The sequence below is a fragment of the Rattus norvegicus genome, chromosome 9 (genome assembly GCF_036323735.1).
Source record: "Rattus norvegicus strain BN/NHsdMcwi chromosome 9, GRCr8, whole genome shotgun sequence".
Classification (NCBI taxonomy): Eukaryota; Metazoa; Chordata; class Mammalia; order Rodentia; family Muridae; genus Rattus; species Rattus norvegicus.
Window position 1 is genome coordinate 56,191,413 of NC_086027.1, and position 21,923 is coordinate 56,213,335.

Here is a 21,923-nt window from a genome sequence, read left to right on the forward strand (position 1 = left end):
ATAGGGGAAATCAAAGAACAACTTTGGGTGTCTTCAGTTACTCTCTACCTTACCCTTTGAGACAGGGTCTCTCAATGAATCTTGAACTTTCGGGTTTGGCTTATCTTCCTGACTAGCGAGTTCCACAAATTGACCTGTCTGCTGCCTCTCCCCTAGAAGATAGGGTTACAGGCATGCACCATCGTGCTCAGGCATGCACCGCCACGCTTGGGTATGCACCACCACGCTCGGGCACACACCACCGTGCTCAGCTTTTTGAATGATTAGGATCAAAACTCAGTTCTTTATGGTTGTGTGGCCAGCACTTTACAGACTGAGCCATTGCCCAGTCCCCACTCTGGTTTGTTTGCTTGTTTTTTGAGTTTTGTTCGACTGTCCTGTTTGTTTGTTTGTTTGTTTCAATATTTTTCCAACTAGACTTGAAAATCTCCCCAAAGCCAGAGATTCTAACATTGTGACACAATTTTATGTGTATACATGCTTATATGTGTTGGTATTTGTGTGTTATATGTGAAGAATGAAGCTTCTCCAAGCCTGTTTTGCTGAACCATGACTTGGTGGATCATTACAGAACAGTGCTTGTGATGAAGCTGTCCTCACTGTGTCCCTAGAGGGCTGGCCATTGGAGTAGCAGCCAGCTGGAAAATTTGTCTCACATAAGTAAACCAAACAAGAAAATGTATCTCATTTTTACTACCTGGCCAGAAAGCAAAGGACAGAGGGGCTGTGTGGTTCTGGAAATATAACTAAGGCACTATCCCACGCTAATGTCTACTCTCTGGCCCCGGAGGTCTTGCCACCTCCTTGGCTAGTCCCATGCAATAACCTCCTATCTCGAGGTTCTCTTGCTGTGGATTCCGTTCACATTCCCAGCCATCCACCCCCTGTGGTTAGCTGTCACAAATCCCTGTAACCTGGTAAAATCAAAACTCTAGAGGCTTGTTGTAATTTATCAGTCAGATTTATATCAGTAAATTCTCGCCCCACAAAAACGTCCACACAATGAACTCAGCCAATTGATATTGATATAAACTATCCACCTAGATAAGACAAATTGTCCTGTAATTATTGATTCCTTATAAGATATCCACAGCTACCTGTGGCTATTTAAAGCCATGTGGAATTTGGATCATCTTTCTCTTCCTCCATCTTCCTTCCTTCCAAAAGCCAAGTCTCTTTCTCCTCCCTCTTCCTCTCCAACCCGGTAGTCCCACTTACTCCTCACCCAGCTATTGAGTCCCTGGAATCTTTATTTATTAGGGGAATGTTCTGCCATAGTCAGGCTCCTCTAAAATTGTAATATTGAAGTCCTGATCCCAGTACCTCAGAATGTGACTGTGCAGTCAGTCTAGTGCCTTTATTCACCCTCCTGCCTGGATTCAATCCATCCTGAATGGGAAATATTCGGTGAATGTGTGTATGGGTTGAACACACACAACTGCTTCCCCATCACCATTCCTAACGGCAGTTAGACATCTATCTTCAGTGAGCTCGATATTGTTACTAATCTAGAAATGATTTAAAGTGTCAGGGGATGTGACTTGGTTCTATGCAAATACTGAGCTGTTTTACCTGAAGACCTGAGCACACATGTATTTTGGTGTCTATGGCAACCCAAGTTCCTAAGAATACTGAGAAATGACTGGAGGAAGGAGCTCTAGAGGTGGCATGAGGTCACATGGGTGGGTCCTAGCACAGTCTGACTAAGTCATTATAAGAGGAGGAAGACACGCCAAAGTCGAATGCCCACAAAGGAGAGGCAGGTGAGGACACGAGGATGTCGAGGAAACACATTTCTGACCACCCAGTCTTAAAACGGCAAATGAATACAAGAAGAATTAGGGATTTGTCGTGATGGAAGCCTCTGTCTGTCCCCATCACCAGTACCATACAGTTCGTTTAGAGGGGCATCATTGCCCTGTGAATAGGTCCCTAGGAAGGCACTTGACAATGAGTATGCTCAGCTGAGGAAAGGGCTATTCTGAGAGTAAAAGGGAAGCCAACTGCCAATTAAATAGTGACAAACTGAGCTCAAGGCTAATCTGAGCCCAGTGAGACCCTCACAAAAATCCAAAACCAGGGATGTAGCTTAGCATAGGATATTTATCCAGCATGCTTATGCCTTTACTCTAATAACACAAGTGCATGCACATGCATACGTACACACACACCCACACACCCACCTAAAAATAAAAACAACCGCTACCAACACCAGACTTGCCTAGTTTCCCTGTAAGGTTCAACTAAGGTTCCTACTATTGGTGCTAACTGACCTCCAACCGAGCCTGTATACAGTGAGTAAGGCAAGTAAGTTAAATTTGCTTCTTGAATTTCTGTAGAAACTGGAGGAAACTGTGTGCCAGTGTTGCCCCCAGTTCTTTTCATAAACAACTTGTCTCAAGAATTCCAGGTATGGGTGAAGTACCCCGCCCAGGCTGTTTTCTTACTTGCACGAATGAGCTTAAGATAAAAGGGCAGAGATAAGGAAGGAGCTTACAGAGACCCAATAAGGGTGAGTTTGTGAGAAGAAATGAGCTTTCCTCCCTAAAGTAGTAGCTTTCCTAAAGTCATAGGTTAATCATCTAATTAGAAAGTTGGAAATGAGACCGAGGACTTTCAATGTTGTCACGGCTGGCTTCTAACCCCTGGGCCTATTCTTGCTACCTGCTGACCTTTTAACATCTGCTCGGGTCGGGAAAACGACCTTTACTAGAAGTCAGGACCAGAGCAGAGGAACTCTGGGTTCCCAGAGGTGGCTGTGTTTCCAGTATTTGCTTACCCAGAAGCTTACAGCATTTTCTTTTCAGATTAAAAAACAAGATGGGGGAAATAAACATTAGATTTAATGCTGTTCAATGTGGCAACTTACTCGAATCCAGAGTGTATTCCTTTGTGTCCTAATGTTGCTTCTAAATGAGCAGGAACTTATATACCCTTGGTTCATTGGCTCTTGCTCTTACAGTAATACAGAATGTTTGCTAAGAAATCAAAGTTATGTTCACTGCATTTCTACTCTTGTGGCCCATGTGCTACAGCAAGAATATGCGTGCATCTCTATGTTGTTCTAGGACATCATTTTTGGCAAGTATTTATATAATGGATGCAGTAAATTATTTCTGAGTTCAAGTGGCTTTGCCATATGAATGGTACTTTTCTTAATGTATAGGTCCAGGACGAAGGAACTGAACCTTCTAACAGGTTTGAGTCTGGAAATTAAGAGCGTTTAAGGAGCTGCGATTGCTTAAATTCTCCTGTATTATCCTGTGGATCTGAAAAGTTTTGTTATTATCATAGGCAACTTTTGCGTGGACCATTGCATTAAGGAGCCCTGGAAGTCTTATAGGTTCATTTTCCTTCTTTTCTTTGTTTTTGGTTTTTCAAGGCAGGGTTTCTCTGTGTAGTTCGAGCTGTCTTGGAATTCTCTCTGTACACTAGACTGGCCTTGAACTCTGAGATCTGCCTGCTGCCTACAAAGTGCTGGATTAAAGGCGTTCACCACTACTGCCTGGCCATTTTTAGTGTGTTGTTTTTTTTTTTTTTAATTGTCATATATTTGCTGGGCTTGGTGGTGAAGGCCTGTAATCCCAGTTATTTAGGAGTCTGATGTGAGAAGATCAGAAGTTCAAGACTGGCCTGAACTATACATCCAGGTGAAGGCCAGCATGGGCAGGTTAACAAGACCCTGTCTCATATTAGAAAGTTAGAGCTATCAAGGTAGCTCAGTGTAAAACGTTTGGCAAGCATGTGCCTAAGGCTCAGTCCCACTCACAGACCCGCAACGTACAAAACACTAAATGTAATTTCTTACAGAATGATAATATAAAGTAGTTATATATACTACAGATTTACTATAGAATATCAGAGTATGGAAAAGTCAAGTCATCTACAACTATACTATAAATTGACTACTTTGAAAGCATTATCTACTAGTCCCCACACATGAATTGGTAAGATAATTACATATATATATGTATAATTATGACCCTAGGTGATTTTGTACTCATGTTTTTCCTTATTAATCATTCCTCAGAAACATTATCTGTAGGCCACATGGTATTCTTACATTTTACCAGTATTTAAGGTTTTGTGGCTAGGGATAAGAAAATGGTTTGGTTAATAAGGTGTGCAGAGCGGGAGGGCTTGACTTTGCCCCACAGCACTCATATACAAAGCAGTGCCACAAGCCTTTGATCCACCACTTAGAAAGCAGAAATAGGCAGATCCCTGGGGCTTGCTGGTCAGCCTCTCTAATGGATTTGTGGATTCTGGGTTAAATGAGATAGCTTGCCTCAAGTATATAGTGGGGAACTGTTTAAGAAAGACACCAGATATCAAACCTCAGATCTACACAGCATGTACACCTACATGCATATGTACCCACATATATGCACCTGCATGCACATTCACACCCATGTGCACATGCACCAACACACATCTGTGTGCATACCCAGAAGCACATTCACCCACATACAATGTAACCTTCCCAACATACATACATACATACATACATACATACATACATACATACATACATACACAAGAGTATCATTTGGACAGACGTAGTGCTGCTGGTTAGTTTTTATTGTCAACTTGACATATCCGAGAAAAGAAAACTTCAACGGAACAGTTACCTCAGTCAGACTGGACTGTGAGCATTTTCTTCACTGCTAATTGATGTAGGGCCCAGCCTACTATGGGTGGTACCATCTTTAGGCAGGTTGTCCTAGGCTGAAAGGGATCAAAGAGAAAGCTACCTGAGCAGCCAGGGAACAGATTAGGAAGCCTCAGTTCTATAGTCCCTGCCTCAATTACTGCCCTGAATTTCCTCAGGAATGATTGTGACCAGAAGGGTAAGTCAAATAAACCCTTTTCTCCTCGAGTCGATTTAGGCATGGCGATTATCAATAGGAGATAAACTAGAACATGGGCAGACATCTACAATCCTAGCCAGAAAGGAGAGGCTGAAGTATGAAGTACTCAAGGTCATCAAGTATAAAGCAAGAGTGAGGCAGCCGGGGCAACATGAGGTTGCCCTCTTATGGGCAACATGAGGTTGCCCTCTTATGGGCAACATGAGAGCGAACTTGCCTCAAAAGCAAAACAAGTTTATTTAAAGCCTTTCCTACTTTAAATAATTTCAATCTACCTTGTATGAAAATATTTTTTACTATTTTTTATTGGATATTTTATGTATTTACTTTTCAAGTGTTAGCTCCTTTCCTGGTTCCCCCTCTCCCATTCCCCCTTCACCTGCTTCTGTGAGGATGCTCTCCTTCCCACCCAGCCACTTCTACTTCACCACCCTGGCATTCCCCTATACTGAGGAATTGGGCCCTCACAGGACCAAGGACTTCTCTTATTGATGCCAGACAATGCCATCCTCTGCTACATATGTGGCTGGAGCCATGGGTCTGTCCATGTGTACTCTTAACTCTTATTTTCTTACCACAGATTAAGGAAAGATGTAATGTTACTGGCTGAAGAGAGAGAGGGAGTCCTAGGTGGGAATTTGGTATAGTTATGCAGCAGCTCCCTTGAAACTTGTGTATTTCCAGTGTCAGGGAATTAGTACCTGTCTACTACTGCCCTCCAGAGATGACCACTGGCAGTAAAGCAACTGACTATCTCCCTGTGTTGGTCACCTGTCCTTCATTTCTGTTTAGGAACACATATTTCCTCAGGAAGTCGACCATAAGGAAAAAAATGTTTTTGAGCAAACTTAAGACAAGCAGGCTATAACAGCTCACCGTACCCCCTACATCAGCATTTTCACAGATGCCTGATTCCCAGCCTCAAGCTTTTTTTTTTCATAGAGGAAACTATAAAGAACCCTAATGTGGGCTGTGAGCAATTCTGAGCCCCACATTTTAGTCTTGTGTAACTTTTTCTAGAAGTTACTCAACCCCCTATGCTTCAGTTTCCAAACCGTACATCACACAGGGCGTGGTAATCCTCACAACAAAGGAAGCAGAATGATTCACACTTTGAACAAGAAGAGTACCACAGAAGCATTTTGAGACAGCTCCAGTTGACAGGAGCCAGGTGTGGCGTGCACACTTTTAGTCCTAGCATTTGGGAGGCAGAGGCAGACGAATATCTTGAGTTCCAGGCTACCCTGGTCAACAGAGTGAGTTCCAGGAAAGCCAGGGCTGCATAGAAAGAAAAAACTAGAACGAATGATGTAGGGATACCACATGGTTCTTAGAAGGTACAACTTCTCAAGTCCAACAAGGTGCAAGTTTCCCCTTGCTTTGGAGTGCAGGCTGCTACTTGGTGGCAGACGGTATGTCGCTGGAATGTTTTTAGGGGAGCAGGCTGGAGATGCTTTACAGTGCTTGCCCAAGACTGGCCTCCGACTCTGGAGGACGCCATGCTTGCTGCCCGTCCACTTATCACATAGCTCTGACAGCATGAACATTACCCCTCACCATTCTCACAGAGAAGATTATTGCCTCAATCCTCGTGGTAAAGCTCTGTTATGATTAAGGTCCTCGTAAGAATCTGCCTTTCCTCTGACACTGTGATACTCTTGCTATGGCCCCAGAACATAAATTCTGATTCAAAGATTTTCCTTTTTCTTTCACTGAAAATTCAGTTCTTTGAGAGTGTAGCTGCTTTACAAGATTTTGAGAAGTAAGTTTCAACAGTTAGATTGTAACTTAAGTCTTTCATGCTGAAAATGGGCCCTGATTCACAAGCAGGTCAGCCTCACTGACAGGTTGCTGCCCGCTGGGTGTTAGTGGGAGAGGCACCATGACATCACTTGCTCTCTGAACTGCTTTCTCTTTCATATTCTTGTGTTCTGGCAGCTGAGAGCCAGCGGGTGGGTGAGGCTGAGGAGAAGGCGTTAGAAATGTCAGACATCCTCCTGGAACTGCTCCGTGTCTCTGAGAAGGCTGCTAACATTGCCAGGGCATGCCGGCAGCAGGAGGCTCTCTTCCAGCTGCTTATCGAAGAGAAGAAAGGTGCAGAGAAGAACAAGAAGTTTGCTGCAGATTTCAAGACCCTGGCGGATGTGCTGGTACAGGAAGTTATAAAACAGAACATGGAGAACAAGGTAAGAGGTCAGGCCACAGTAGCTGCAGGACACCTGCCCCCATGCCTCTGGTCCCATCAGAATAAACGGCAAGCCTTTTACTGAATCTTACATTCTCTTAGGTTCAAACAAACATCTCGTGGCCCCCGCCTTACTCTTACTACAGTATTAAAATGGTCTCTGCAGGAAAGCATTGAAGTATAGAAAAGCAAACAGGATGAGGGCACTCAGACTCCTAACGTGAGCATATAGTATTGATCCTTTCATTTATTGACGGGTTTCTTGTTAATAAATAATACGTGGTCTCTGGACCAGAGCACACTGAGCTACATGCCACTGCAGCTTCTCTCTGTGTGTTCATGGCCTGACCCCCTTATTTCAGAGCAGAGTTTGGCTCCTCAGCTAAACCATTTCAATGTTTTGCCTTGGTTATGGGCTTGGAATTGGGTGAAATCTCCATTTAGTCCACTATAAAAATATGGTCATGACAGACGGTGATTGTGATCCTATGTGTGGAAATGTGTGACTAGAAAAAGCCAGGATTCTGGAGTGGTAACAGTAATACCCGCAGGCATAGAAATGCTCACCGAGGACCAGGCTTCATGAGTTTGAGCTTGTTAACCCTGTAAGAATTCTGTAAGGTTAGATCCATTGTTCTACGGGGATGAGGCTGTCACAGAGAGCTGGAATAAGTTGCCTGAATTTACACAGCACAGCATGACAGCTCGAGTTCTTGGGGATAAGAAATGGTTCCTGAGTCTGTGTCATTGGGAATTCTGTTGTCTTTTATGTGACTCTTCTCCCCCACCCTCTCTGTTTTTTTTTTTTTTTTTAATTTTATTAATTTGGGAGGATGGAGCTTTATGATAGAAAATAATTTAAAACATTTCTATATCTTTAATGGACTTTTAAAACCTGAGGACTACTGTAGAATTAAGTAAAGTCTCAATCACTGGTGTGAGACGAGAAAACATTAATTATATAAAATCTCCACAGTCTATATATATTTTCTTCATGCCCTTTGATGAGCTAAATGAAGGAAACTTTTCTGTTGTTACTAATGGAGACACTTGGATACAAAGGCTGGCTGAGCAACTGGGTTGGATATGTGTCGATATTACTTTTACGGGTTAATATGTGCCCCTAAACATTACAACAAGCCAAGGCAATTGCTCATGAAGTAATGCCAGAATTTATGAAACAAATACTTTCCATTTGAATTGCTTCAGATATTTCTATTTCACGCCCCTCTGTCTGCATTCCTCTGAACAGCTCTCTGAACAGGTGTGGGGGCTGGTGAACTGGCAGATTGCCAGCCCTTGTAGGCCCGTTCTCTTCTGCAAAAGAGAAAAGAGAATTGCAGGTGGTGTGGTCATTATGGTGGTTTGACCCTCGGGGGATGTTAGCAAGTCGAAGGATGTGAAGCAGTTCCTTCCCCAAAACAGCAGCAGCATCTGAGTCAGCAGTATTTTGAGAGGGGAAAAGTCTTCTGAGGGTCAGGAGTGAACTGTGTTTATCTGAACATGATACGGGGATGAGAGAAAAGTCTCGTTTGGTTCCATGTTCACTCTGTGTTGTTGCTTAAGCCACAGGTTACTACAGTATTTCTCTTCTTTCTTCTTGTTCTCTTTTCTGTCATCTTCTAGCCTGAAAGATAACGACATACCTGACAGGTACAGAGGTGTACCTGAAAATGGAAATAAAACCTGAGGCTGCCTTCCAGTCTCTTCTCTTTAGATTATTTCAGGAACTAGAGAGATGGCTTAGTGGTTAAGAGCCCTGGCTGCTCTTCCAGAGAACCCGGGTTGGATTCCAAGCACCCACATGGCATCTTATAATCGTCTAATGGGACCCGATGCCATATACATAACATATATACATTCGTAAATAAATCTGTTTCCAAAAAAGGAAAATACTGGGCATTCACAGGGTAGTATTAGGAGCAGAATTAATATATCCCCAGTCCTGCGGCTCTCCAGCAGAAAGCTGGAAGGACAAAAGGAAGCCAGTACTCAACCACTGCGTAGGCTTTCTAAACTGGCAAAGGAACAGGAAAACATGCGAAACCAAAGCAGAGCACCAAGCTGACTTGTACAATGGACATTCTCGAGTTTCAAATCTAACTGTGCCCATGCAACGCTCTTAGGAACTGATTGTGGAGGTGGGGTGTGTTGTCATTTTATTTTTTGTTTTTGTCAAACTCTGACTCGTTCAGTTTCCAGGCTTGGGGAAAAAAGTTTTTGGAGAAGAATCCAATGAGTTTACAAATGATTTAGGTAAGTATAAGAATCTTACTGTGTTATGTAATAATTATCATATTATTCTAATCTCTAACTCAGACTATAACATAAATTAATGCTAGGAAGCTTTCGAAATAAAAAGCATAACATGCCTAAATATGAAGCTTTATTTAGACTCTACTCAGAATGTCATGATATTTAAGTTAGAGAGAAGTGAGGCGATTTCTTGGAATAATTTAGCAGCCCATGCATCATCCTAAATTTAAATCTGTAGCATTTTAATAAGTGTGGCCTGGCCTTTGGGAAAATTCTGTAGCCTCTTGACAATCTAATGTGGTCATCAGTACCCCGGGTTCGTCTATATGGTTGAGCTTATAGTGTCTGGGCAGAATTTAAGTCTACTTGGGGATCCCTGGACTCTACAGTTCTTGACTGAGTATAGCAGATACCTCAGTCCTGAAATAATGCATGGTGTTGCTCCAGTCGCCCCTGAATTTCACCTCAGAACCTCTGTAAAGGTACTTGGCTTAACCAGAAGGTTCCTTTCATACAAATTTTTAATTTTAATTTTCCGTTGTTCTGTTTTGGCTCCTTGCTGTGTTGTCCAGGCGTGTAGCAGAGACTACACACACATAAGCTGTCCACTTGGCTTCTAGCAAGTTTTTATATACATTTCTATGACTCTCAGAAGACAAAAATCTTATTTAAGCTTCTAAAAGTTAGAAATAACTATTGTGACTAGCTCACAATACATTTAATTTACAACCCTATGTTTGCCTATTTTATAAACAGTTAAATGCTTCACTTGTCCAGAACTAAAGAGACAAAAAATATTCCACATTTATTTTCCTGTCTGAAAAAGGACAAAGAAACAGGAAGAGGGGGCTGAGACTGTGGTGCCGGCTGGCACTGCAGTGAGGATTCCCTCTAAGTGTGGTCGAGATAGCTGGCCCAGCCTAAGCGTATGATATACTCATCCGAATGGCCCATGGTTCTTAGTAAGCTGGAGGCACCACTAAGCACGTGGCAGTTAGCCCCCAGTCTTAGCAGTCTAGCAAAACACAAGTTTAAGTCTATTTCAGGGACTGATAATGACTCAGAGTCATTGCTGTGGGCTGAAGAGGCAGCTTTGTGGTTAATCTGCTCAGCATTCCTGGAGACCCTGAGCTGAATTCCCAGCACCCCCAAAACAAGCAAAACACCCAGAGTTGTTATTGTGATCAGTTGATTTCCACCGGACCCTAAGGTGTGCTGATCCTATCAGATCTTAGACTTTGTGAAAATCCAGTGCATCCAGGTGGTGCCTGAAGTAGTTCCAAAGAGCTCGCAGGTGCTGCTGGTTGGAACTGCTGGGGTAGGCAGGGTTGTGAAACTGCAACCCCCCTTTCCCCTTTTTTGAAGAAGGTCTCACTAGGTGACACAGACAGTCTTGAACACAAGCAAGCCTTCCTCTGAGTATTGGGATTATAGGAGTGTCCCACAATACTCAGCTCAGCTGAAACTTTTTACTCTTAATCTGATATACCTTCTACTGCTGTGGGGACAGGGTCTCGTGTGGCCAATTGCTGTGTAGCCAAGGCTGGCCCTGAAATCCTAATCCTCTGACATCCACCTCAAAGTGCTAGGATTTTAGGTATTGCTACCTTGTCCAGGCAACTTCACCTATTTTCCCAGCCTCCTCCTCTTTCTTTTCTTCCGGAGCCAAAGGTACCAGGGGCCCAAAGTGCATGTTTCAAAGAGGTGCCAATGCAGGGCCTCTTTTCTGTTTCCATTGGAGAGGTAGCCAGTTAACACCGGGCTCCCAGCTGCTGTCACAGAGTGGAGTTTTTATGTCATTTTGATCCAGTCAGTTTTATTGCATTCAAAGATTACTATGTTTCACCTGACTTTACAAAACATAAACAATATTTTTGGTTAAAAGCAGTATTACAGAAGGAAGTAGAAGCATTTCTGTGTGTGGATAAAATCTACATGTTCTTTTCAGTAACATTCCAAAATGGACGGAGCAACCTATGCGCTTGAAAAGTCAAAAGCAAAACTAAGTTAGCAGACTAGTTAGTCATCAAAGGCTGGTCTGTGCAGCCCCTTGAATAGAATGCAAGACTTTGTCCATGTAGACGTTTTTTCTGGGCAGCAGGCTGAATCCTGAGACCTGGCCTCTCCACTGAGTTCAAGGGCGTGGAGCCACCAGCATTCACAGCTTTGTAAAGTGTGGCTGGTGATCCTGGCAGTTGGCAAGGTTTCAGAACCATTGCTGCGGCTCCTAAGAGCTCAGCCCAGCTGCCCATCCCCCTGCCTACCCCGCTGCCACCTGCTGTTCCTTCTCCCAGACTGCCCGAGATGCAGTGGCTCCAGTTTGTCTTTATTCTAGGGGAAAAGATCACAGTGGAACTGCAGTCCACAGAGAAGGAAACAGCAGAGCTTCTTAGCAGAGTCCTTAATGGCAACATGCTGGCGTCTGAGGCATTGGCTAAGGTGGTTCATGAGGATGTGGATTTAACTGATCCCACTCTGGAGTCACTGGAGATCAGCATCCCACAGGAGATTCTTGGGATTTGGGTGGATCCCATAGGTAAGTGCAGGGCCACTCCATGTGTGTTTTCTCACTCGTTCTAGCCCAGGGTGTTCTTCTCGGGGGTCAGGGCAGCTCTAAGAAATAGATATTGACAGAACTTTGGATCTCCTGGAAGATTTTTGTTTGTTTTGTTTTATTTTATTATTATTTGAGAATTTCATACATGTATACAGTGAAATGTACTCATACCTCCAATTCTTCCCAGACCTCCCCAACATGTTCCTCTTCCAATTTCATGTCTTTATTTTATTTTAGAAACTCACTAAGTCCAATATTGCTGCCCACCCAACAAGGTACATGAGTGTGGGATAGCCATTGGCGCATGGGAGCAACCCTTCCCAAAAGAATAATTGTTCCTCCCCTAGTAGGGAGGGACAACTGCCAACAGCTCCAAGAACCCCTCCCCATGTGCTGGAAGTTTGGCTAGCTTGATCCCATGACAGTTTACCTCAGTGGCCACTACTGCTGTGAGGTTATGAGTGCCTCAGTCATGTCATGTCCAGAGGAGTTGTTTTATTATTATAATTATTCTTTATTTTTATTTTGTGTGTATGGGAGTGGGCAAAAATACTCATATACTATGTGCAGTAGCTGTGGAGGCCAGAAGAGGGCATCAGATAACCTGGGACTGGAGTTACAGATCGTTGTGAGACACACACACACACACACACACACACACACACACACACACACAGTGTGAACTGACTAATCTGTAAATGACTTCAGACTGTCCAATCAGTGAGACCATGAAGTGGCAGCAGTGTGAGCACCTACAGGGAGCTCAACTCCAACAGCTTCCTGCCATATGCGAGTACAGCGTAGATCTTCAAGTTTCAGAACACTAAACCCAAATCTAACTAAATCATTGCCCACTCATTCAATCAGGCAACAGTCAAAACTCAAGGTCAAGCCAAACAGCTGAATGTGTCTTGGGCAACTTGCAAGCTGATTTAAAGCTTATTAAAATTTTGTCCTTCTATGGTAGAATTGTAATTATAATGTTTTGCTTTTTTTTATTTTTTTTAAAGATTTCTTTTATGTATATGAGTACACTGTCACTGTCTTCAGACACACCAGAAGAGGGCATCTGATCCCATTACAGATGGTTGTGGCCACCATGTAGTTGCTGAGAATTGAACTCAGGACCTTTGGAAGAGCAGTCAGTGCTCTTAACCACTGAGCCATCCCTCCAGCCCCAATGTCTTGCTTTTTAAATGTAGCCCATTTCCCCAATGCATTATCAATACAAAGTCCTAGGAGCAAAGTCTCCTCACTTTGTGTCCTAGTCAGCGTTTCTATTCCTGCACAAAACATCATGACCAAGAAGCAAGTTGGGGAGGAAAGGGTTTATTCAGCTTACACTTCCACATTGCTGTTCATCACCAAAGGAAGTCAGGACTGGAACTCAAGCAGGTCAGGAAGCAGGAGCTGATGCAGAAGCCATGGAAGGATGTTTCTTACTGGCTTGCTTCCCCTGGCTTGCTCAGCTTGCTCTCTTATAAAACCCAGGACCACCAGCCCAGGGACAGCACCGCCCACAATGGGCTGGGTCCTCCCCGCTTGATCACTAGACCAGAAAATGCTTACAGCTGGGTCTCATGGAGGCATTTCCTCAACCGAGGCTCCTTTCTCTTGATGACTCCAGCTTGTGTCAAGTTGACACACAAAACCAGTCAATACACTTTGCTATCTCCCTGGTAAACTCTGATTCACACACTGGAAGCCCTCATTATACTGAGCCAGACAAGTGTTAGCATCTATCCTGCATGTGTATTGACACAACACAGTGTGACATCAGACAGCTGTCTAACATTCAGCCAGTGAATGTTCATTCCATATGAACACTAGGAATTCCCCACCCCCTAATCTCTGCTCATGTAAGGGTAAATTGGCATCTATTACATCTCTGAGAGACAGTGTTCTCCTGTGTCTTCTTTCTACCCTGAAGAGATGTTTGTTGGCTGTTTGAGTCGCTGGCCAGACATATCTTTCACTGTGTGCTAGTTCATGGGATGGGAGAGTACCAATAGAATGAACAGATAGTACAGAGCAGATTTATTAGATTGGTAGGGACTGAGTAGTTCAGCAATGGCTGCCACACACTGGAGAGACTGGTAGCTGCTCAGTGTACAATGCTGGATACCTCAATAGTCCAACTCTGACGCTAAGAGTCTGGAGAATTCCTGGAAAGCACTGGGCTTTAGACCATGTTGAAGGCTCAGAGAAGCTAAGGTTCTGACCTCAGTGAAGGGTGCCAGCAGCAGCAGCAGCAGCAGCAGCAGCAGCAGCAGCAGCAGCAGCATAGGCACTTGCAACAGCAAGGAGGAAGGCAGAAAGGCAACATCAGCACTGCATTTCCGCAGTGCTCTTTACAGCTAGGCTACAGGAAGGTGCCACTACCCCTGAGGGAGGATTGTACCCATCCTCAAGCAATGCTTCCAGCCAATACCTTCACAGACCCACGCCTCTTAGTTGATCCCACATCCAGTCAACTTGACAACCAAAATCAACCCTCACAAGCACTGTTAACCTTCTCTGTTATGGTGGCTCATTATCTCCTTTCTTGCATCTTGGGGAGGCAGATGATAAGAACAATTAATAAGCCATCCCAGGTCTGATGGGTTTTTAGGAGACTCAGTCTGTTCCTTTGCTTAGTAACAGTTCTTAAAAAAACAAACAAAAAACCCTACCACGGTTTTCCCGTTAAACGCATTTTAAAGGTGTGTGTATGAGCTCCTGTTCACAGGGCACATATGGGCCAGACTTGGAGATTCATTCCTTTCCCACCTAACTTGATGATCACTGATTCCGTCAGATTGGCTGTCCAGCATTCCCACCCCCCACCTCCACCCCACTCTCTGCGATCCTTTTGCCTCTGCTTCCTCCACACTGGGATTTTTCAGTGTGATGTACTTTGACCTACATCCTACATGGGTGCTGCATATCCAAACTCAAGTCCTCATACCATTAACGCAAGAACTCTGTCCACTGAGTCATCTCCCCAGTCCTAAAATATGCAAGGTGCTGTGCTAGATTCCACAGGATTATAACAGTGTCCTCAGCTTCAAGAGGCAGAGACAAGAAGATCTCCAGTTAGAGACTAGCCTGTGCTACACAGCAACCCCATTTCAAGACAACATTTAAAACAGTTTTTAAAGTTCTCATACACTCGGGATGAAGCATCGTGCAGCACAAGAAGCTTAAGCATGCATGAGTGTTCAATGATTCAGTGCAGGCAGTGCCCAAAGGTGAGACCTGATTGGTTACTAAATCAGAAGGGGCCGTCCACAGGGCAGAGTTCCTAGAACATCACCATTACTTCTAAACAACCTGTATACTTGCTTCATTCTTTTCAGATTCAACCTATCAGTATATCAAAGGTTCTGCCAATGTTAAATCCAACCAAGGAGTTTTCCCCAGCGGACTTCAGTGTGTGACCATTTTAATTGGTGTCTATGACCTACAGACAGGCCTGCCTCTGATGGGAGTCATCAATCAGCCGTTTGCGTCCCAAAACCTAACTACTTTAAGGTAAAAAGGATGCACATTTTCAGTCTTGATCATCTAGCCTTCCTTGTTAGGATTGTCACAGTACATGCCATTCTCATGACTTGGGCATTCCCACTATGAGTACAGAGCTGGATTAAAATGCCTTCTATCGTCAGTCCCAGAGTTGGCATAGTTTTTTTAGGTGTAAGTGTACACTGTTACTTTAAAAGAAATTAATACTGTCTTGGAGAAATCATGGCTTTGCATTTGAGATAAATCAATCCTATCCCCGTTTCTAAAATTCACTCAAAACCACACATACAGATTAATGCTATACAGTGTCTTCAGATACATAGGAGCACACACAGATTAGTGTCATACAGTGTCTTCAGATACATAGGAGCACACACAGATTAGTGTCATACAGTGTCTTCAGATACATAGGAACACACACAGATTAGTGCCATACAGTGTCTTCAGATACATAGGAGAACACACAGGTTAGTATCATACAGTGTCTTCAGATACATAGGAGAACACACACAGATTAGTGCCATACAGTGTCTTCAGATACATAGGAGAACACACAGGTTAGTACCATACGGTGTCTTCAGATACATAGGAGCAGGGTAGATGCCACCACTATGTTGCCAGATGAACTTCTGTGTTATGATAGAAATGCAGAACAACATATGCAGAGTTCAGTGGAATGATGATCGGACAGATGTGGTCAGGATGGACTCCAACTCCTTCCAAACACTGCCAGGGTCAGCTCTCCCCACCCTCTATCTCCCTGCCTTTCCACTGACTCCCAGTCACAGCCTGGAAAATGGCCAGGAGCCACTGTGCTGAAGCACTGACTCCAGGGCCCAGCAGACTTTCAACAGAGGCAGTATCTTTTGCTCTCCATTGGAAAAAAAACCTGCAGTCTCTGTCACATAGGATTGTCTATTCTAGTTAATCCTCAGCTTATTTCAAATATGGAGGGAGCTAAAGTTTAAGCCTCTAATTCTGGTTTTTTTCAGACCAAATATGTTTTGGTAATGTTTTATTATTGTTGTTTTTTTTTTTTTTTTCGGAGCTGGGGACCAAACCCAGGGCCTTGCGTTTGCTAGGCAAGCGCTCTACCACTGAGCTAAATCCCCAACCCTTGGTAATGTTTTAAAAGGTCATTAAAACTGGGCATGGTCACTAAAACAGATATATACCTGTAAGCCCAGCACTCCAGAGATGGATAATCCAGAGACAGGACTCCAAGGCCAGCTTCAGGGGGCCACAGATTCAGGGGAGAGCTCCTGGGTTTGAGTGCAGGTTCCACCACTTAAGGATCCAGGTGGCCTTATCAAGGCATTTGCTTTCCCCACCTCTAATAGCCTCTCACCTGTTAATAGAGTACCTGACTCAGAGGGTAAGTGGATAAACAAAGTTGCCATCTATTTTGCCAAAAATAAATAAATAAATAAATAAATAAATAAATAAATAAATAAATAAATAAATAAATTACAATGTGAGTCCACTCTTGGTGTTAAAAGCCAAAGTGAATCAGAATAAAAAGGAGTAAGCCAGTGACAGAAGGCCTGGGAGGGAAACTGAGGGACTTATAAGACTTGAATGCCATCCTCTGCTGGTCCTTTGAAGGCTTGATGCCCCAGTGTAAAGGAATGCGAGGGTGGTGAGGTGAAGATGGTGGGTTAGTGGGTGGCCCTCATAGAAGCAGGGGGGAGAGGGGAGGGGAACCCAGAAAAGGGATAACATTTGAAATGTAAATAAATAAAATAGAAAAGGAAGACCTGGATGCTCATCTCTTTCCCTCTGTGACATTAAATGACAAAAGCAGTACTGAACTTTGCCATTGTTTTTTTGTTTTGTTTTGTTCTTTTTCTTTTTTTCCGGAGCTGGGGACCGAACCCAGGGCCTTGTGCTTGCTGGGCAAGAGCTCTACTACTGAGCTAAATCTCCAACCTCAAACTTTGCCATTATTGTTAGAGGTCAGAAACTGCGTCAGTGTTTTACTGCTATCCCAGCTGGTTATGAGAGTACGCTAAAATGTTAGTGCCCCTCTTGCAGTCATACAGGCAGCGCGTGCTTGCACTGCACTCTTAGAATTAGTAGCTCGATGTTCGTTTATAGGCTCGAAAGCATTAACATCCATTTTGCTTTGAGGCATTTGAGTCAAACAAACAAACTAATCAGCACCTAAAACTTTCCTGCAGGTGGACAGGACAGTGCTACTGGGGCCTTTCTTACATGGGGAACAACATCCATTCCCTGCAACTCGCCATCTCTAAAAGCAACAGTGAAACACAAACTGAAAACTCCGACAGGGAGTCCTCCAACCCCTTTTCCGCAGTCATCAGTACCAGCGAAAAGGACACCATCAAAACCGCTCTATCAGACGTGTGCGGAGGTAGCGTCTTCCCTGCGGCGGGGGCTGGTTACAAGAGCCTCTGTGTAGTCCAGGGCTTGGCTGACATTTACATCTTCTCAGAAGACACTACGTACAAGTGGGACTCCTGTGCTGCTCACGCCATTCTGAGGGCCATGGGCGGGGGCATTGTAGACATGAAAGAGTGCTTAGAGAGAAGTCCAGACACAGGGCTGGATTTGCCACAGCTGCTGTATCATGTGGAAAATAAAGGTGCTTCTGGGGTGGATCTCTGGGCCAACAAGGGAGGGCTGATAGCATACAGGTCCAGGAATCGGCTGGACACTTTCCTAAGCCGCCTCATCCAAAGCCTGGGACCTCTAAAGACACAAACATAGGACTCTGCCCTCAGGGCCCTTGAGCCAAATGGAATCTTTTCCTGTTATGTCTATCTCTTAAAGATAGTTTTGTCCCATTGGTTAATATTCACCTTCCTGTTTTGAGGAACATATTCCCATTATGTGTTCATAATGTGAATTTCAGTAAGTTAATGGCATTTATGTCACAGTTAAGTCGGTATATGATATTGTTATATGAACATTGTGCTGTTAATGTTGCCTGGAACCCTTCAATAAAATACCAAGAGAGGAGCAAAAATGTGCAGTTCAAGTAGAATGACTGTATCCCCAGCTATTGGGATCCAGGCAGGGTTGGCTTGGGTATCCAAGGGTTTAGCCTGAGTCTTAAACTGTGAATTTGAATTGAATTGAATTGAATTGAATTTAGAACCATGAATTTGAAAGTTCATGTGCTTTCAATAGTTTTCTGATGTTTCTTATGAAAAAGGAAGAAAGGTTGGGCACCAAGGGTTTCCACCCACTGAAGCAGGGTAGGAATTAGAAATCAGGAAACAAAAGGGAAGGACATTCAGAGACTGGAGAAAGAGAAGAAAGAGCATGTAATGGGTGGTTGGTAGGTAGGTAGGTAGGTAGAAAGGAAGCAAGAAAACAAGCAAGCAAGGAAGAAAGAAGAAGAAAGGAAGACATACATACATACATACATACATACATACATAGACAGGCAGGTGATAGATGGTAGATAGATAGATAGATAGATAGATAGATAGATAGACAGACAGACACACACACACAGGCAGGCAGTCAGGTGATAGATGGTAGATAGATAGGCAGGTAAATAATAGATGGTAGATACATAATACTACATGCATACTACATACATATATGCATAGGCAGGTGACAGATGATAGATGGATAGATAGATAGGTGATAGATAGATAGATAGATAGATAGATAGATGATAAATCACACACACACATATACACAGGCAGTTGGTAAAGCAGAAGAGGGTGAAGCAAAGAGCTCCCTATATGTTTTGCATATTTACATATTTACTACTCTACAACAATACCAATCCAACCTTCTGTTTGCCATCCTTACTTCTCTTAGAGCTGTGCAGAGGCCACATGTGTCATGCTCTTTAACAGCCCAGGTAACCCAGGGAGTGTCAACTAGAGGGATCACACAATCCTCTGGGGGCCAGTCCCTTCTGCACTCTGAGTACTGATAACTATTTCTATAGCCTTCTCATGGTCAGAGGTTACTGGGAATAAGTCAAGTATGTTTGTTTCTTCTCTTATTCTTCAACTCAAGAAATGAGTTGACAAGTAATTTATGTATATTATGTTGTACATGTATGATGCTTTGAAGTATGCATGCTACATTGAACTAAAAAGGATGAGCTATTATCTCACCTTGTGTGGTGAAGGCATTTACAAGCCATTGTTAGCAATCATGCAGTTATCTATACGCCCCACTGTTATCTATAGTCACCATGTTGTACAGTGGATCTCTTGAACTTTCCTTCTAACTGAAATCCTGTTTTCCTTTATCAATAACTTGCTAAATCCCTCCTATTTTGGGACTTTCTCAGACAGAGACTCTTTAATATTCTAAAGCTTAGGCCTTTCAGCTACTCTAATCTTAGCACTTAGTCCTGTCACGTGGCCAGCTCTACCTCTCTGCTCTGCTATGGTCCACTGTACAGCTCCTTGTCAGCTGGCTGAATCTCCTGCCTCTGAATCTTCTCCCAACATCACTCTCTGTGGCCAAAACCTCTGCACTCCACTTCCTGCCCAGCTATTGGTCACCAGATCTTTTATTTCTCATTGGATATTTTCTTTATTTACATTTCAAATGTTATCCCCTTTCCAGGTTTCCCCTTCAGAGACCCCCTATCCCATTCCTCCTCCCCCAGTTTCTATGAGAGTACTCCCTTACCCAACCATCTACTCCCTCCTGCTGCCTCCTTGCCCTGGCATTCTCCTACATTGGGGCATCAAGCCTTGACAGGACCAAGGGTCTCTGCTTCCATTGATGTCCAATAAGGCCATCCTCTGCTACATATGTGGCTGGAGTCATAGGTCCCTCCATGTGTACTTGTTGGTTGGTGGTTTCGTCCCTGGGAACTCTTGGATGTCCCCAGGGCCCATGTGTTCGAGAATCTTTCTCACTTACTCTTCTATTACTTCTATTGTTTTTATGTGGAGGTCCAAGATCAACTTGGACTTGTATTTGTACAAGGCAATACAAATGGGTCAATTTGTTTTCTTCTATACATGGTGACCACCAGTTGAACTAGCACCATTTGTTGAAAATGCTGTCTTTTTTCCAGCTCCTTTTAGCTCCTGTTTTAGCTCCTTTGTCAAAAATCAAGTGACCATTTCTAGGTCTTCAATTCTATTCCACTGATCTACCTGCCTATCTCTGTACCAATACCATACAATTTTTTATCACAATTTCTCTGTAATATAGCTGGAGGTTAGGGATGGTGATTCCCCCGAGAAGTTCTTTTATTTTTGAGGATAGTTTTCGATATCTTGGGAATTTTGTTATTCCAAATGAATTTGCAAATTGCTCTTTCTAACTCTGAAGAATGGACTTGGGATTTTGATAGGGATTGCATTGAATCTGTAGATTGCTTTCAACAAGATGGCCATTTTTACTATATTAACCCTATCAGTCCATGAGCATGAGAGGTCTTTCCTTCTTCTAAGATCTTCAATTTCTTTCTTCAGAGACGTGAAGTTCCTGTCAGACCAATCTTTCCCTTGCTTCGTTAGCATCACACAGAGATATTTGTGACTACTGTGAAGGGTGTTGTTTCCCTAATTTCTCTTTTAGCCTCTTTATCTTTTGAGTAGAAGAAAGCTACTGATTTGTTTGAATTAATTTTATATCCTGTAACTTTGCTGAAGTTGTTTATCAGGTTTAGGAGCTCTTTGATGGAATTTTAGGGATCCTTAAGTATACTATCATATGATCTGCAAATAGTGATAATTTGACTTCTTCCTTTCTAATTTGTATCCTTTGACCTCCTTTCTTATATATTTGCTCTGGCTAGGGCTTTTAAGTACTATATTGCATAGGTAGGGAGAGAATAGGCAACCTTGTCTGGTCCCTGATTTTAGTGGGATTGCTTCAAATTTCTCTCCATTTAGTGTGGTGTTAGCCACTAATTTGCTGTATATTGCTTTTACTATGTATAGGTATGGGCCTTGAATTCCTGATCTTTCCAAGACTTTTACCATGAAGGGCAGTTGAATTTTGTCAAGTGTTTTGTTAGCATCTAATGAGATGATCATGTGGTCTTTTGCATTGAGTTTGTTTACATAGTGGGTTATGTTGATGGGTTTCTACATATTGAACTATCCCTGCATCCCTGGGATGAAGCCTAATTGATCATAATGAATGACCATTTGATGTGTTCTTGGATTCTGTTTGCAAGAATTTTATTGAGTATTTTTGCATCGAAATTTATAAGGGAAATTGGGTCTGAAGTTCTCTTTGTTGCGTCTTTGTGAGGTTTAGGTATAAGTGTAATTGTGGCTTCAAAGAATGAATTGGGTAGTGTTCCTTCTGTTTCTATTTTGTAGAACTGTTTGAAGAGTATTGGTATTAGGTTTTATTTGAAAGTCTGATAGAATTCTACACTAAACCCTGGTCCTGGGCTTTCTTTGGTTGAGAGACTTTTAAGGACTGCTTCTATTTCTTTAGGCATTATGGGACTGTTTAGATGGTTTACCTGATCCTGATTTAACTTTGGTGCCTGGTATCTGTCTAGAAAATTATCAATTTCCTCCAGATTTTACTGTTTCGTTGAGTATAGGCTTTTGTAATAGGCTCTGATAATTTTTCAATT

At 43.0% G+C, this 21,923-nt stretch overlaps 1 protein-coding gene across 11 annotated transcripts in view; it reads left to right on the forward strand.

Annotated features, from left to right (window-relative positions):
• Inpp1 (inositol polyphosphate-1-phosphatase) overlaps positions 1-18,362 on the forward strand; it is a 47,959-nt gene extending 29,597 nt beyond the window's left edge. For 5 of the 11 annotated variants that reach the window (XM_063267168.1, XM_039083592.2, XM_006244899.5 and 2 more), the window contains 5 exons: positions 6,810-7,057; positions 9,252-9,312; positions 11,648-11,848; positions 15,208-15,382; positions 17,554-18,362. In XM_063267168.1, coding sequence (XP_063123238.1) covers positions 6,810-7,057; positions 9,252-9,312; positions 11,648-11,848; positions 15,208-15,382; positions 17,554-18,103 — 1,235 coding nt within the window. In that variant the 3' untranslated portion in view covers positions 18,104-18,362. Of the gene's footprint in view, positions 1-6,682; positions 7,058-9,251; positions 9,313-11,647; positions 11,849-15,207; positions 15,383-17,553 lie in introns of those variants that run through there. The other 6 variants (XM_063267170.1, XM_063267172.1, XM_063267173.1 and 3 more) reach the window with 4 other exon arrangements.
• Positions 18,363-21,923: the final 3,561 nt, after the last annotated feature.